A 16,207-nucleotide genomic window follows, 5' to 3' on the forward strand; every position below is an offset into this window, starting at 1 on the left:
AATCAGGGATTCTGGTTATATCCCTTTGGTCAACACACCAGTCTCTTTGAATGCAGTTATCCGCTTACACCAAATTAATCGATTCATCTCAGCTGTGAATTATGGGCGCATTTTGTGATCTTTTTGAATTTAATACGTCAGTTTATTTTCATTCTTATCAATATGGTATATAGGACGATAAAAAATACAACTGAATTTCCAGTTTTTAGCTACTATAGACTATAGTCTATAGAAGCTATTGGGATGGGTATCCGTCCGGCGTCCGGCGTCAGTCTGTATGTATGTATGTATGTATGTATGTATGTATGTATGTATGTATGTATGTATGTATGTCCGTTTGTGAGGCGTCCGTCCACTCAAATATCTTGAGAACCGCAGTACTTACTGATTTGATATTTGTTGTGTAGATGAAAAATATGATTTTGAGAAACTGTTTTTTTTAATTTTTTGATATCGTTGAAAATGGGCAAATTAATGCCAAAAAAGGCGTTTTTGGTAAAAAATCTTCTTCTTCATAACCGCTGGTCAGACAGCTTTGTTATTTGGTATACAGGTCCCTAGGGACAACCCAACGTAGATTTGTTCAAATTGTGATGAAATATGCAAATGTGTATTTTTAAGGAATTTTTTGTCATTTTTGGTCAAAGTTTGACTTACATTGTATGTAATTCTTGTACTGTATAAACCCTATCAATTCACCCAGAAAAAAATAATTAATATGATTTTAAATAATTGAATTAATCAGGAAATCATCAAAGCCAAAATAATTTTAGTGTGGAATTATCAGAAAGTTCAACTTTTTTTGACAGTTCATAGTGAATTGAGGATTAAAACATGTAAAGGCAACTTTCCTGAATCCCAACTTTGATATATTCTGAACCACCATTTATGTTATCTAAAAGAAATTTCGCATAATAGTTTGTCATGATAGGGTGGTCAAATAAATAGAGATACAGAAAGTTCTAATTTCCATTTATGGTTTACTTGGTAAGGATAAAATAAGATTACTTTTTGAGGAAAAAAATAGAGTGGTCAATTAAAAGAGTGGTCAAAGTGATAGGGTTTTTATGGTAAAGCTGGGCTGTGAGATTCCTCATGTGGTATTTATAGCAATTATGCAATCTGTGTAAACAGTGCAATGAAAGTGTAACATGATTTCATATAATGCTTTTGATGACCTTGAACTTGTTAAGTTTCAAAAATTTGTCTCTTCAGTGTGCTTTCTCTGAGTACGTACAGTCTCAACTTATTCAACAGAACTTACAATGTTATTTGGTATACAGGTCCCTAGGGATAACCCAACTTAGATTTGTTAAAATTGTGATGAAATATGCAAATCTGTATTTTTACGGAATTTTTTTTTTCCATTTTTGGTCAGGCCATCCTGAAATGAGCTATCAAAGATATCCACCTTCTTCATCAATACATGAGTCACAAAAGGTTATTCTCTACATAACACAGCAGAGCTCTGTCAACTGTTGAGTCGCTTGTTTTTTCAAAACCGCTGGTCAGACAGCTTTAATATTTGGTTTACAGGTCCCTAGGATGACCTTAGTGAGATAATTTCATACAGTCAGGAAATACTTAATTTTGTATCCATGTCTTTAGTAGCTTCAGGGACTTTGGCCCTATGTTTATGGAACATGTATATTACAATACAGTGTGAAAGAGCTCAGTAGGGTGTTTCTAGGGTAAATGTTAGAGGGTAGGCTATTTGAAATAACAAAGACATATATGAGATATGTCATGGATGTCAAGAAATTAGGGGTGTTAATAGCTATAGCCTTGGTTGAAATGACTTGAACAGTGTGACAAGATAGACGGTCAAGGAAATCATAGCCTGGGGGCAAATCCATATATTTGGCTTGTCTTCGCAGTGAGACTGCGTGCATTCAAGGTATAGATACAATGAGCAAGCAGGTATGCACGTAAGATAACCATCCAGGTTATGTAGTCAATGCAGTCACTTCACAAGAATCAGTTCAGTAATTTTTCATTTCAAGTACTGCTGGTTAGTCTGTGTGTCTTCAATTTGTGCATGCATCTCTTCCTTTGTTAATGGTCAATTGCCAAGAATCATGCAATCTCTTCTGCCTGTAAGATCCTTCCTGTCAGACTCCTTCTGTCAGCCCGTCCATCATTGTCAGAACATCTTGTCTGTTTTGTAAATATGCACCGTGCTGGCTGAGAATCAGGCTTTGCGTATACTCCTTTCTTCAAGTTCTCCCATCAGTCTCTGTCTATGTGTATCTCTCTCTCTCTCTCTCTCTCTCTCTCTCTCTCTCTCTCTCTCTCTGTCAACTGTCAGTGACAGCATAACAATAGATAATTTGCATATCACTTTGTTGTGAAAATTTATTCTTTTGTATGTATATTTACATATGAGTACATTGCTGGAAAAACGGGGTGCCCAACACCACAAAATTCCCTTGTGAAGAAAGCTGTGATCAACAGGTAGTTATGAAACAGTATGTCAGAGTAGCTCAACAACTCTTAAAAATAGCTACTTTGGATAATATTTTCTGTCTTTGTGTGTACAAATACAGATTCATATCCCTCAGCATGACAAATTATTTGGCTCTTTGAATCCATGATGTGCCATGATGATTGAAAACTGTAACATTATAAGCCAGTACATAGCAGGCATGCGATGCTTTGATCACCCTCTGAGTAGCTCTAAACATTCCTACAGTATACCTGAAGAGTGGATTCAAAACCTGGTAGAGAGACCAGAATGAAAATACTCAAACAAAATCATGAAAATTTGAAAGCCAATTTCCTATTCATCGTCATGAATCATTGAATTTATGCTTTGTGTCATGGTAGTCGTGTTTTCTCTTGAATGCTTGAGAGAGACATTTTAATATTTCAGTATTTTCTTGAGAAGCGTAGCTTTTATTCATTGTTGTTGTTCAGGATGATCTCACAAAGACATTAAAAAAATGGAAATATGAGCGTTAGAATACAGTGTTGATAAATACCCAATTGTGCTATGATATTTTCCAGTGATGGAAATGGAAATTGAGAACGGGCCCCTGGCCTCTGAGAGTTCCAACGACGGAACGGTGTGGATCAGACGAGTCTTCAGAGACATTGAGTCACACACGAATGACTCCAGCATTAGATTTTACATCGACACCGTCGGAGAGAACGAGATTGATAAAAACATGCAGGAGCGGCTCAACCAACTGAAGAACAGGCTCGGCAGCAAGATCAGCGAGGGCAACCTTAAGTTCGAAGTCTCCTGGAGCGAGAACGGGGTTGACCCGGAGGGGATCTCTGAGCATGCTCAGTACATAGAGAACCTGTGCAGTCAGAGTGAGGCTATGCTGCAACCGTTGATTGACAAGGCCATCTGTGATGTTCAGACGCAGCAGGATGAGTCTCCAGTAATAAGTAAGTGTGTTTCTGTCCCACTGTTAGCAAGTGATGGCTGTGTTTTCATGGGCTGCAGTGTAAGCAATTTTATGACTTTGAAGAAGTGGTAGGTGTGCAATATTGTATGCAATCGATCCCACCCATCATGAAGTTGAGTGTTTTCACACTGTTTCCTCCACTGTGCTGGTAAGTATGTTGTAAAGACACTGCAAAGTTTTTAAGTGTGACCCCATTGTAAGATGAAAATTTTTTCATGATAGTGAAATGATGTGAGCGTGATGCCTGTCAAATTCTGTTATTTTAAAAGCCTGCGTTACATGCTGTTAAGGAGTAAGTGTTTCACACCCACTGTGATTAGGTAGCCCTGTGGCATACTCTTGGCGGGTAACTATGTAACATCCTTTGTCATTGGGTCAGCCTGTGACAAAATGGAAAGGTAAGTGTTTCACACCCACCATGAAAAGGTAGAAGCCCTTTGGCACAAGCTTGGTGGTAACTGTGTCACATTGCGTCTCAGGTAAGCGTGTGACACACACCAGAATTGTAAGTGTTTCATTACGCATAATACAAGCTCATTGATTGGTTGAAGAATTTTGATGATGTCATTTTCGTAAAAGGACCTAGGAGTGTTCTATCGCGTGTGAAACCATGAAGTTTCTGGGCCAGGTTCAGCAAAATGAAAGGTTTGGAGTGAAAACAGTCAACATTTCGTTCAAACAGTTTTTCATCATGGTTAATGGTATATGTTGCAGTTTTGGAGGCCAAATATCTTCACGAAATATATGAATACATGTTAGAATATTTCTGCAAACATTTTATTTTCTTCTGAAAATGTGAGAAAAATGAGCGGCAGCTTGAACACAGTGGTGTCACACCCTTTGTGAATTGATCACTATGTAACATCAGATATTATGTAGTAAAGAATCTTAGCATCTGTTAAATGGGAAAGGGTGTTATGCCCACCACATAACACCCTTTGGGGTAGGGAGACTGTTGCTTTGTGTAAGACAGTCGACCAATTCTCAGTGTAGACACCAACCAGGACCAGTTTTAAGTGTTTAGCTGCTATGTACATCAAAATCACAGTTTCCTTCAGCTTTCATCTTTCACTGAATGTCTGGAGCAGTTAGACGGGGAACAAAGAGGAACCGTAAAATTTGGATGTGTTTGGATCTGCATCATCATGAAACGGTCCTGTCTTAGATGGCTATATATAGACCTAGGCTAATTACCAACTTGAATGTAGCTTTCATAATACATGTATTTGCTGTTTCCTTAAAGAACATAGCTGAGCTCTCCTGCAAAACCTTTTGTATGCTCTTCTGATATCTAAGATTCCAACATGCCTTGTTTCCATAAGATACTTTCTAGCCATGTCGATGTGTGAATTATGTCTAAGCAAGGCTACTTCCAAATATGGAAATCCACTTCATTCAATAGTTTTGCTTTGTTGCATCCCCATGTACATGATTTTATGACGTTTTCACGACTTTCTAATTCTTAAGTGAAAAGGTCATCATGTCCTTCTTTTGAGGTGATGCCGTCAGCTTCAAATTATGGTGATTTATTCTTTAGAAACCAGTCAAGGCGCCAAATTCATGGTCAGGCGTCAGTTCTACAAGAAACTTTTTTAACACCTCTTGGACACTCCACTTCTCACAAAGTGTGGGCCTGTGAGAAGGTGTCAGTGTTTGGCATATGTTGTCACGGTAACCAGTTGCCATGGCAAGAGTGTATTGCAGAGATTGGGGCTGTAGCTGTCAGAAGTGGTCAGTGGTCCATCTTTCCTGATTTCCCCAACATATGTTAATAAGTATCTGGTTTGGTTGTTACCATGGAGTGCATTTATTTTACTTCCTTATGTTGTTGTTATAATTTCCATGTCAATTAATGCCAACAAACTGCAAAGTAGTCATCAAAATATGACAAGTCTTTTTCTCAAATGATGAGTTACAGCATTCCTGTTTTTAACACACCACAGCTGTATAATTTGGTAACTATGCCGAATGAATTGAATTTGTCACTGTGGGTCAATCTTGACGGGTGTAGCATGCCAGCAAGGTAGGCTTAGTCCCATTTCAGTACATGGTATATAACACCACTGAGCAGTGGTTTAAGATGACCCCATATTATCACTTTCTATCTGTTTCTAGGACCTGGTAAATTACTTGTTTACGTTCAATGATACTGATTATTGGACCTATTATGCTTTCATGTACAGTATTGTTTAACCTTTTGAGCGTAAAAGTCTATTGTTGGCCCCTTTATAAAATAAACCCCAGTCAATTTTTCTCAGGTTTTTGCCAAAATTTTAAGAAAAAATTTTAGCCAATAAAATGTGATGTCCATTTGGTCCAAAATTATCAAAAATTACAGAAAAATTTATGAAAATTAGTAAAATTTTGCACTCAAATATTGGCGGGAGAAAATTACACTGCTCAAAGTGTTAACAATTTGTGATTGTACAAGGACAAGGGATACACAGATTTAGCAAGCCACACCAGTTTTTCCCATGAATTTCTCTTGGTGTGTATAAAAACGTTACTGAGTAAGGGTAGGCCAATAAATATTTTGTAAATGATGTCAAGTGAAAAGAGCAGGTTCACAGAGAGAGACAGAGAGACAGAGAGAGAAAGAGACAGACAGACAGACACAGACAGAAAGAGAGAGACACAGACAGACACACAGATCATGCACGGAGCATTAAGAAATGCAACAGTGTCACATAGTGAGGGAAAGCTCAGGAACATCTGCACGATGTATGATGAAAACCATAAATATCTATTTCAACATTTACAACTGACAGCAGCTAGGGATCTAGGGACCACTTTAGATCAATCTCGATGCCTTTGCAGTATCTGAAGACAATTCTGAAGGGAACTGGATCGTGAGAGAAGAAATTCTCTACCTCAGGCTTTACAAACCTTGTTTCTGTTTTTTTTTTATTACATGGAAAATTAGTGTTTCCCCCAAGTGAACAGTATGGAAGATGTGCAGTGTATGGCCATTGCATCTCACCTGATCACCAGGTGATGATGTATGTGGAAAGGTCACACAGGATAGAAATGACTACCAGCCCTAAAGCACCCTGGAGATGTCTGTACATTGTGATACAGGTTAATCTACTAGAGGCGATTGCAGTGATGGGCTTTGTGGTGTAGCACAGGGTTGATATACAATGCTGTCTGTAAATCTATGAACATGTAATGGCCACTGTAGGCTTGGCTGTGATTGCCAAATAAATAGCTCTGTATGGATATTTAAGAAATGTTAATGCTGGATTCTACTGGCTCCGGAACAGCTTTGCACCTGTATTTATTTTTCCTCTGCAGTTCAAAAAAAAAATCTTTCATTTTCTTTAAAGAAAATTTATGAACTGAAATATGGTACCTTCTTTGGGCTGTCATCAGCAGTACGTCAGATAAATTATTACTATCAACATTTGACCTTGACTTAGTATTCCTGCCAATGAAATAGACCAACATTCTGTATTGAGTGTATAGATCCTATACCTACAAATGATTGAGCTTTGTAATATCACCCATAACCTGTTCATCCCCTCCCCGAAGGGTTAAGTTCATAAAAACTCTGTGTCGATCATCTTGTTACAGAAACCGGAAGATATAAAATCTTATTGCTGCCGCTGTCCATATGTTTCTGTTTTTTGTGTATACACAATACTTTTATTATTTTGTTCTGTTGAATCTGTTGAACAATTCTAATTTCCTTCTCGTCTTACAGAAGTATGCCAAAATGCAGAGTGTTAACCTCGTGAACATGATCGTATACACTATGCCATGTTATGATTGACAAATGATTTCTACTAGGGACTAAAATTCAGTTGTCATGAATAACATTGGACATTGGTTACATACTGTCTGTGTTGACAAACTGAACACAAGCATATTTCAACATCACTCTGGGAGTGAAAAAAGAAATTAGTAATTTGCAGAGTAAACAAAATACCTGACAACATCTACACAAAGTTATATATCTGTTGAATTTAGCATTTTTAACATCTAATTTTTTTTGTAATGTTCGTAGGAATACACGAGAGACTGTACAACGAATTACAGCAACACACCAGATACTGCCAAGAGCTCTGTCAGACATTCCAAGGCAGGCAGGAACTACTCGGAAAGATAGACGCCTACCTTGGCAGCAATTCTCAGCATCCCCTCATCATCCATGGCCCAATGGGATGTGGCAAGACAGCCCTGATGGCCAAAGCGGCAGCCAGATGCTGTCAAACGCTGGCTGGCTCTGTGTGTGTTGTGCGTTTCGTAGGAGCTACCTCTGAAACTTACGCTCTGGGTCAGCTACTTAGGAGTATTTGTGAACAAATAGCCTATCTCTATGGAGACCACATTTCAGTCGGCTCAAAGGTATTTCTAATATTCCCCAGTCTTGAATGTTCAACGTGTGAATGAGAAATGTATGCAGATTATGTGTGTTTTAGATTTCCATGTTAACCTTTCATTCTCAGTTTGGCGTCCCTGTGTTCTCCATTTCCCAGGTTGAAGGATCCATTATCATACACCTATTGCCGTAATCTATAGAGTTTGAACTGTACAATACACATGCGTTACTTTCATCTGCACCATGTGTTTCATCATTAAAGTCAAATCAAGTGAAATGACGGATTTTTCCTACACATGTGCTGTCAAGCCACAAACATACAGCAAATAAGTGCATATTCTCTTTCTGGCTTTTCGTTCTCATGTTATGTATAATTTAATGGACACTTTTCTTAACAAACTAAAATAGCCCATCAGATGACCCAGACTGGAATTGTGTCTCTTCCGTTGCAGGGTATCGAAAGAATGAAGAAACAGTTACTCAATCTCTTGAAAAAGGCACAGCAGAAGCGCCCTCTAGTGGTCATGATTGATGGTATTGATGAATTGAAGCTCACAGACCACACAGAATTAGAATGGATTCCAAAATCCTTACCCGCTCATGTTAAAATGATTCTTTCAACTTCTAGTGATACTTTCCCAGGATTTTCTTCTTTAAAGGTAAGGAAAATTACGGAGAAAGGCACTGAAGAAAATAAATTGTGAAAGGTGCAACGGATTGGCCCATGGTTTATTTCTGCAAATTAAGTGACATAGTCCGTATTTATTTTAATTATATGTTTATTGTAGCTTAATTATTTTCAGCCAAAGCTATGAAAAATTACAAAGTAGCAAGGTCAGGTCTATGTGAGCTGTCATACTCTAAAAACCCACGTACTCTACACAATTTTGCTTCCATCAGATTGTATTTGGTATCATCAGTGCTGTTAAAAATTCATTACAAAACAAAACTGAAGGTGATTTTAACAGGTCAATCTTGGAAAGAACATTGTCATGCTTACCACAGTGAAAACAGTTAAGTTGATCTCAACTTCATCACTCCAGTGCAATCGCTTTTGTATAAATTGTTCCAAAATAGTGACTCCAGTTGTACAGGATGACAGAACAAAAACGATGTGTACTTTTCCCAGTAGGGTTTCTTTATAGTTTATGGTTGTACGTTGAAATCTCTCCATCTATCTTGTTTAAGGGCATAATGTGCACATTGGTTCCCAGTGATATGTATTTCAGTCAATGTCATTGATACTGTTCATGAAAAATGATGAAAAGTTAAGTGAACTGTGTCACTGAAAAATATAACACATAAACTGTATTAATACCATTTCATTATCACTTTTATCTCTGAAGCAAAAACAGCAGTTGGTGTGCACGTATGTACTCTAATGATGTCAATTGCAAAATGTTGAGAAAACGTTTTATCTTTCAGTCTGTTCTTAAGGATCCTGCAGCCTTCTTAGAGGTGCCTAAGCTGAGTACCAAAGAAATTCACGCCATGTGTGAGGACATGCTGAAATCACATGGAAGGTCCCTGTCCACGGGACAACAGAAGGCGTTACAGGAAGCAACTAACCAGTGTCCGCTACCGTTGTTTGTGCAATTAGCCACTCACACCGCCCTCCGGTGGCGTAGCTACAATATCAGCAATGAAACTGTCCTGGACAAGAACATTAAGGAGCAGATAGCTTCATTGTTGGTCAACCTGGAAAAGAAGTTCGGAGCCAAGACGGTCAAGAATGTGCTGTCGTATCTCACGCTAGCCAAACACGGCCTCTCTGATGCCGAAATGCTTGATTTGTTATCATGTGATGATGCGCTTTTGGACGAGTATTTTGTGCACAGGAGACCGTCGATACGGAGGGCCCCTGCTACAGTCTGGACTCAAATTAAAATGGAGCTGGCTCCTTTCTTCATAGAGCACATCGTCCACGGACGTTCTCTAAGAACTTGGTCACATAGGGCTTTCAGAGACGCAGTCTCAGAGAAATATCTTTCCTCCAAGAATTCCAGAGCCAAAGTTCACAAATTCCTAGCAAGCTACTTCCACGGTCACTGGGCAGGCGACAAGAAGAAACCGTGCATGTCCAATGAGGAGGGAATTGAGGTACTTATGGACCGGCATGTTCAGCTGCAGCCAGTGAAATTCAATAGCATTTATAACTCTAGGAAACTAAATGAACTTCCTTACCACGTCTTTCACAGCGGAGAGCAGCAGACCTTCCTCGCTGACCATGTGTGGAATGTTTCGTGGCTGTGCCACAAACTGGAAGGTTCCGACATCGGGGAGCTTCTCAATGACGTAGCTCTGGCTAGGACCGCTGACCCGCAAAATGCCGATTTAGACATGCTGCAGCAAGTGCTGCAGCTGTCCTCTTACGCTCTTTACTGCGACGGAAATCAGCTGTTCTTGCAGTTTCACGCCAGGCTCAAGAATGCTCTCCAGGAGGCTGATGCCAACAAATACCCCAAACTGACGCAGATTAGCAAGCTGATCGAAAATCCACCCAGGCCGAACTTTCTTCCAGCGGGGGACTGTTTGCTGGAAAAGGTCAATCAAGTCTACGAGGATGGGGATGAGGAAGAGGAGGTGATACCCCCCGGGAAAAGAAACCCCAAAGCCTTTTTGAATGGATTGTACAGAATCAAAGGGGACAATTGCCATATGGTGTCAGTGTCCACCATAGAAGGTGAGGTCAAAGTGTGGAATTTTGAAACTCAGAAAGAAGTAAGGACGTTGAAAGGAATTGATCAACCAATGGACATAAGAATGATAGACGATTACAGAGCCGTCGTGTTGTGCTACCGTGAGCTTAAAATCTACAATCTGGACACCGGAACGTTTGAAACGACGCTCAAGGGTATCATGAACCTGCAGATGCCGTACTACGGCATTCAGGACAATGAGCACGTGGTGGCCCTCGCCAGAAACCGCATGTACGTCAACATCATCAATGTCAGCAGCGGCGAGGTGGAGTCGACGTTCAAGGTCGGGGAAGACCGATTTCTGAACAGTCTCCTTGTCAGCGAGAACGGCGAGAGATGCGTCTGTGGGGACGCCACGCAAAAACCCAGCCCTCTACTAGTGTGGGACTTGAATGCCAGGAAACTGATCAACGACTTCCGCATTACACAACATGAGTTCCTGACCAACATGTCTGCGATCAGCAAAGATGGGAACTATGTAGTTTCTGTCATCAAGGTATGTTGAATGAAATATAGTCATTAACCCTTTGAGTGCCAAAGTCATCTTTTGTCACCTTTGTAAAATGTAACGCTGACAATTTTTTCAGATCAAGACATTTTCTTTTCAGATTTTCCCCAAAATTTTGATAAGAAATTGTAGCTAATGAAAAGTATTGTCTCTTTGGTCCAAAATGATAAAAACAATTACAGAAAAATTCTTAAAAATTGGTAAAATGTTGCACTAAAATTTGGGCGGGGAAAATTAAAGCACTCAAAGGGTTAACAGCAACATCATCTTCCATAGTGCTGTTACTCATGCTGTCAGGAGATAAAACTATGTATAAATTGTCATTATATGATCATATCTCTGGCGTCAGCACTCTTGATTTTGATTTCTTTAATATGAAGATTGTACTGAAAGGCACAATAGCTGTAACATTTGAAAGTTTTTTCATAATGTTTGTGATGATTTTTTCTGTATTTAACAAGTACATGCTTATACTGTTATCCTGAAAGTACGTTGAAATACCAAGTATTAGACTAGTCAACACAGTGCAATTGTGAACCCTTGCATAGTCTCAAATTCATCATATTGTTTTGGGAGTGGAAAAAGAAAATATATTTTACAGGCAAAAAAAAATGCCAGAAAGAAGGTCAAAAGTTAATAAAGCTTTGAGTCAGCAGCATATGATAGCAATATTCTAGCATATGTACTGGGAATTCTAGAAGCTCATCTGAAGTTTAAAGTGTAGTCCCTGTCACTAACGTGGGACTTATGTCTGATATCTCCTCCATCATGTGGCTGTTAGTTAATGAAGAGGGAATTTTTCTTTTGAAAAATGATTTTATTTTCAAAACATTCTGCTGCGACAATGCCAGCAAATATAATATGGTGACCAAGATACCATTGAATACAAAAGAGTTTTTGCAGAGACAAGTGTTTTACTCACCAGTGTTGTACCAATGTTTTGAAAAGGGGAACAAAATGTACACTACCAATTGTTACAACTGTACAAAATTTTCTCCTTGCTTCTCTATCTGCACCAGGAGTTGAACGACCCGGCGCCTAACTTTGTGATAGTGTACGACCTCCAAAGCGGCCAGCTTTTTAAGAAGTGGAAGCCGGTGTCCAGTACGTGCTGTGTAGCTGTGTCTTCAGAGGGCGAGTGTGTTGTCAATGGATGCGAGGACAATACCATATTGGTCTGGAATCTTACATCCGGTGCTCTCAAGTAAGTAAAGCATATCTACAATATGGTGAAGAGTTAGCTATTCAGTCATTGACTTTCTTCCTGGTGTCCTGTTTTTCCTTTGACGTTGCAATTCCCTGATGACATGTCTCCCTAGTTGTTTTTCTCCCTCTATGTCCTCTGTCCTCCTTGTGTCTGTATGTCTGTCTGTCTGTCCAACACGTCACGTTTGCTGTCTCTTCTTTCTACCAACCTCCCTGGCACAGAGGAGCGTTCTTTTTTCCCTGTTTCAGTATTCTTCTGTCGCAAAGGTACACAAGCAAGAGCAACCATTTTTGCTGCAAAATTTTGTGATTCAGAATAATTACTCATTTCTTGTGTCAATGTGACATCTTGTGCACACAGTGGCGCTAAAAATTTGTGCCATTGTTTTACATGCTGGCATATGAGAAGACTTCAAGTTGTAAAAGTGTTGTCACAGAGATAAATTCATGGCAATTCTCTCAGCTGGGAATACCTTGAAGAATACATTCGGACTTCCATACGATGATCATAGGGTGATAATAACTGTTCATGTAATTCTGTCCCTGCCAGTTTATCTGATTAGTAACATTCAACATCAGCAAAACACTGATTGTTCACTGCCAGTCCAGTTTTGTCCCATGTTACAAAATCATCCATATTGCCCTGTAGAAGTAGGCGTCATCATAGAAGATACACTGATATGCCTTGTTGTCTTTCACTCTAGACACACTCTGCGTGGACACACTCATCCTGTAGATAGGATTTATATGAGTGAAGAGGGCCACCGGTGTTTGACCTTTGACACAACACAGAAGGACAGAACTGTGAGACTATGGGATCTTCAGCAAGGTAATGTAAAGCGTACATCAGCCTGGCAGTCAGTGGAGTTCTTACAATATGTGACTTTAATAGTGTGAAAGGCTCTATGTTCCAATGCAGGGCTTAGTTTGAGGGGAGGCGATCCTATTCTCCTCTTTTGCTACAAAATATTGCCACAACAGTAATGTTTACTTTTGATTGACGTAGACTTTAATGACTCTTTAATGAAGACAAATTTTAAGAACAATGGTTTAGGGAAAGTTTCAAGAACATCTAACATAAAACAACAAAGTACCGTAAGTGAAAGTGTATAAAGATAAGATGACGTAAATCATTAGAAAACAAATGAAAATAAATCATTTGTCATTTAGATAGGGTGGAAAATCTGTCAGTTTAGGGAGCTCTTTGTATCCCTTGGATTATAAGAACGCCCTCAAACGACGGATGTCAAGGCATGATTTAGGGTATCAGCAGTAACTTGGCAAAGCCAGACTTCAGTAGTTAGGTGACATGGGAAAAGTCTGAAATATCAAAAGTACAAGAAATCTGTTCCATGTGTGAATACTATTGGTTCTTCCTGCAGGTGTCTGCCTAGCTTCTTTCACACCTGATGTTCCAATAACCTGCTGCCAGATCAACGCCGATGGTACAATTGTTGTCATCGGACTGGAGGGCCACAAGAACATCGTCACGCTGCGACTACGCACTTCCGACTCAGGACCAATCTCCGTAAACGACTCCATCTACGGCGACCCCTCCCGATATGGAGAGGTCTTCGACATGAAGAAATAGACGACGAACAAAATTACACATCGTGAAATACACCAAAATGATGAGAACAGAGCCAAACAGCATCAAAATATTGGAACAGTCTACAACCTTATAATTATCACTACATATTTGGGCACCATCTTTTCAGTCTGCCAACTATGCTGATGTACCTGGTAGTGAAAACCTGATATGTTTTTTTTTTAAATATTGAAAAAAAGTGTTACTGAAATATATATATTATATCTATATATAACAAAAGAAACCAAAACAAACAAAACATTACTTATTTATGTACGTGTACTAAATGTCGCTGCATTTTATCCAAATGCCTTCTCGTTAACGTTGTTGTATATTCGTCCATGAATATTGTTGTCCATGACAAAGTCAATCTGTAATCTGAATATTCTTACCTTCCTCTGTGGAGCTGTTTTATTATTTGCTTAATTTTAAACTTGTTTTTATTTTTTTTTTTGTAAATGCATACAGGGTCTTTCATTATTCCTTTGATTTGATTCATAGGAATTACATTTTCTTGTAAATAAATAGCGGTATTTTCCAGAGCTTTTTACACCAAGGCTGTAACTTTGCATTGTTTTACGACAAGATACATTTTGTTATCTCTATGTACTATTTCCCCTTTTTACATCCGATAGCCAAAAAAAATAAACTTGACATTTAAGAAAAAAGCCATAGAGCATAAAGAATATTGAAATATTTGCTGTTCCATTTTATAGGACATTTTCCACAATTCTGTGAAGTTCATTTTAACAGGGTCTTACTTGAAGATCGTATTTGTCGTGTAAATTTTCAGTGATGATCCGATTACATTTCTTGAGAAATTTTGAAAAATTACGGAGAAGAAAACAAGGCATAAAATTTGAAAAAATATGAATATTAGTGAAAATGGAAAAAAATTGTCTCATAGCTCTTAAGGACTAGACTGATTTTTATATGTGTGTAGCGTTTTTCCAATACCAATTAAACGATATTCTTATTGGCCAAGTATGATCATGTGATACACAAATGATAAGGGGTGTGGTTGTTCCTATTGGCTGAGCACTTTTCATGTGTGACAACCATGGTGAGTTTGTGATTATAAAAGGTCCATTTTCTACATCCAGCATCCTCAGCCTGGTCAATGTTGGGACGATATCCCTTTGCTTTCGGTAGAAAAAGTAAAAAAGTTAAAAACACAATGAAGAAGCTTTCTTAAAAATAAGAAATGTAATGATTTTTTAAAAATGATCCTTTTCTTGTGCCCTATACGTAAATGGTATGGATCTTGTGTCATACCAGTTTTCTCTGCTGCAAGTTTTAGACACACTTTGTTACTTTCAAGCTTAATTTGTGTCGGGAAGTATCATCCTGTGGATTACAGAAAACATTCCATTGTGTGTTGCTTCCAAATCAGTGTGCGTGACAGAAAACTAGTAGACCTTACGGCTTTCAACAGATTCTTCAAGTGCTTGTAAGTACACTTGAACAATACGAGATGCTGCAGTCCTTACCTGTTGTATATACCATCCATCTGAACTATAATGATACAAAAGATCTCTCATACTGCACTTTAAGACCCTTTGAGCGCCAAAGTCAACTTTTGTCACGTTTATAAAATGTACCCCAGTCAAATTTTTTCAGATTTTTGCCAAAATTTTGATGACAACCTGTAGCCAATGAAATTTGATGTCCGTTTGGTCCAAAATAATCAAAATATTATAGAAAAATTCATAGAAATTGTTAAAATGTTGCACTAAAATTTTGGTGGGAAAAATTACAGCACTCAAAGGGTTAAAAACAGGAGTCAATTCTCCTCTTGGAGAAAAATCAGTTTGTCACCTTTGTGAACTTCTTTTTATTTACATCCGTTCTTTTTTCATTGACACTATTGCAGCTGGTGACTTCGTGCTGCCCAGAATCATATTTTTTTCTGTTCGAACACGAGTTTGTAGAAAGCGAGGAGAACGCGAAATGTTTCCCCATAAATGTTTTTACCGTCGTATTTATTGTGATGATGACAAATGAAGCATACTAATGTAAAACAAAACCAAAAAATTCACATTTTAAACATCGTACAAATGTTTTTTGTAAAAAAAGGACAGAAAGATAGAAAAACATCAATAATAGTTTCAATGATGGCCAGTAGTTGTGCTTTTTTCTTGTGTCCAAATAGTGAATAGCGCCCTCTATTGAAGAATAAATGAATAAAATCAAGCCATTGTAAATACCTGAAATGCATGTTTGTGTGATGTTTGCTGTTTTCTGTCAACAGCAGCGCCTGTTATATAGGTGCATGACTAATGCCCAGATACCTCACTACGACAATCCCAATGACAACCAGATATAGAAGTATGTCAAGGCCATACCAAGTTATACTCAGGTCAACAGCAATGTGCAACTATGTATCAACATTTCTGTAATCAGGGTGCCACCATGTGTACCTCTAAGGCTCAACCACTGTCACAACATCCAACACCTCTGCAACCTGTC

General features: G+C 38.6%; 1 protein-coding gene across 4 annotated transcripts in view; it reads left to right on the forward strand.

The window, feature by feature from the left end:
- The window catches only part of LOC139148021 (NACHT domain- and WD repeat-containing protein 1-like), an 89,560-nt gene extending 73,609 nt beyond the window's left edge, over positions 1 to 15,951 (forward strand). For all 4 annotated transcript variants that reach the window (XM_070719282.1, XM_070719283.1, XM_070719284.1 and 1 more), the window contains 7 exons: positions 3,007 to 3,396; positions 7,423 to 7,763; positions 8,190 to 8,396; positions 9,163 to 10,932; positions 11,964 to 12,148; positions 12,855 to 12,979; positions 13,533 to 15,951. In XM_070719282.1, coding sequence (XP_070575383.1) covers positions 3,007 to 3,396; positions 7,423 to 7,763; positions 8,190 to 8,396; positions 9,163 to 10,932; positions 11,964 to 12,148; positions 12,855 to 12,979; positions 13,533 to 13,741 — 3,227 coding nt within the window. In that variant the 3' untranslated portion in view covers positions 13,742 to 15,951. The remainder of the gene's footprint in view (positions 1 to 3,006; positions 3,397 to 7,422; positions 7,764 to 8,189; positions 8,397 to 9,162; positions 10,933 to 11,963; positions 12,149 to 12,854; positions 12,980 to 13,532) is intronic.
- The last annotated feature ends 256 nt before the right edge of the window (positions 15,952 to 16,207 follow it).

The sequence above is a fragment of the Ptychodera flava genome, chromosome 13, assembly GCF_041260155.1.
Source record: "Ptychodera flava strain L36383 chromosome 13, AS_Pfla_20210202, whole genome shotgun sequence".
In the NCBI taxonomy this organism is placed as follows: domain Eukaryota; kingdom Metazoa; phylum Hemichordata; class Enteropneusta; family Ptychoderidae; genus Ptychodera; species Ptychodera flava.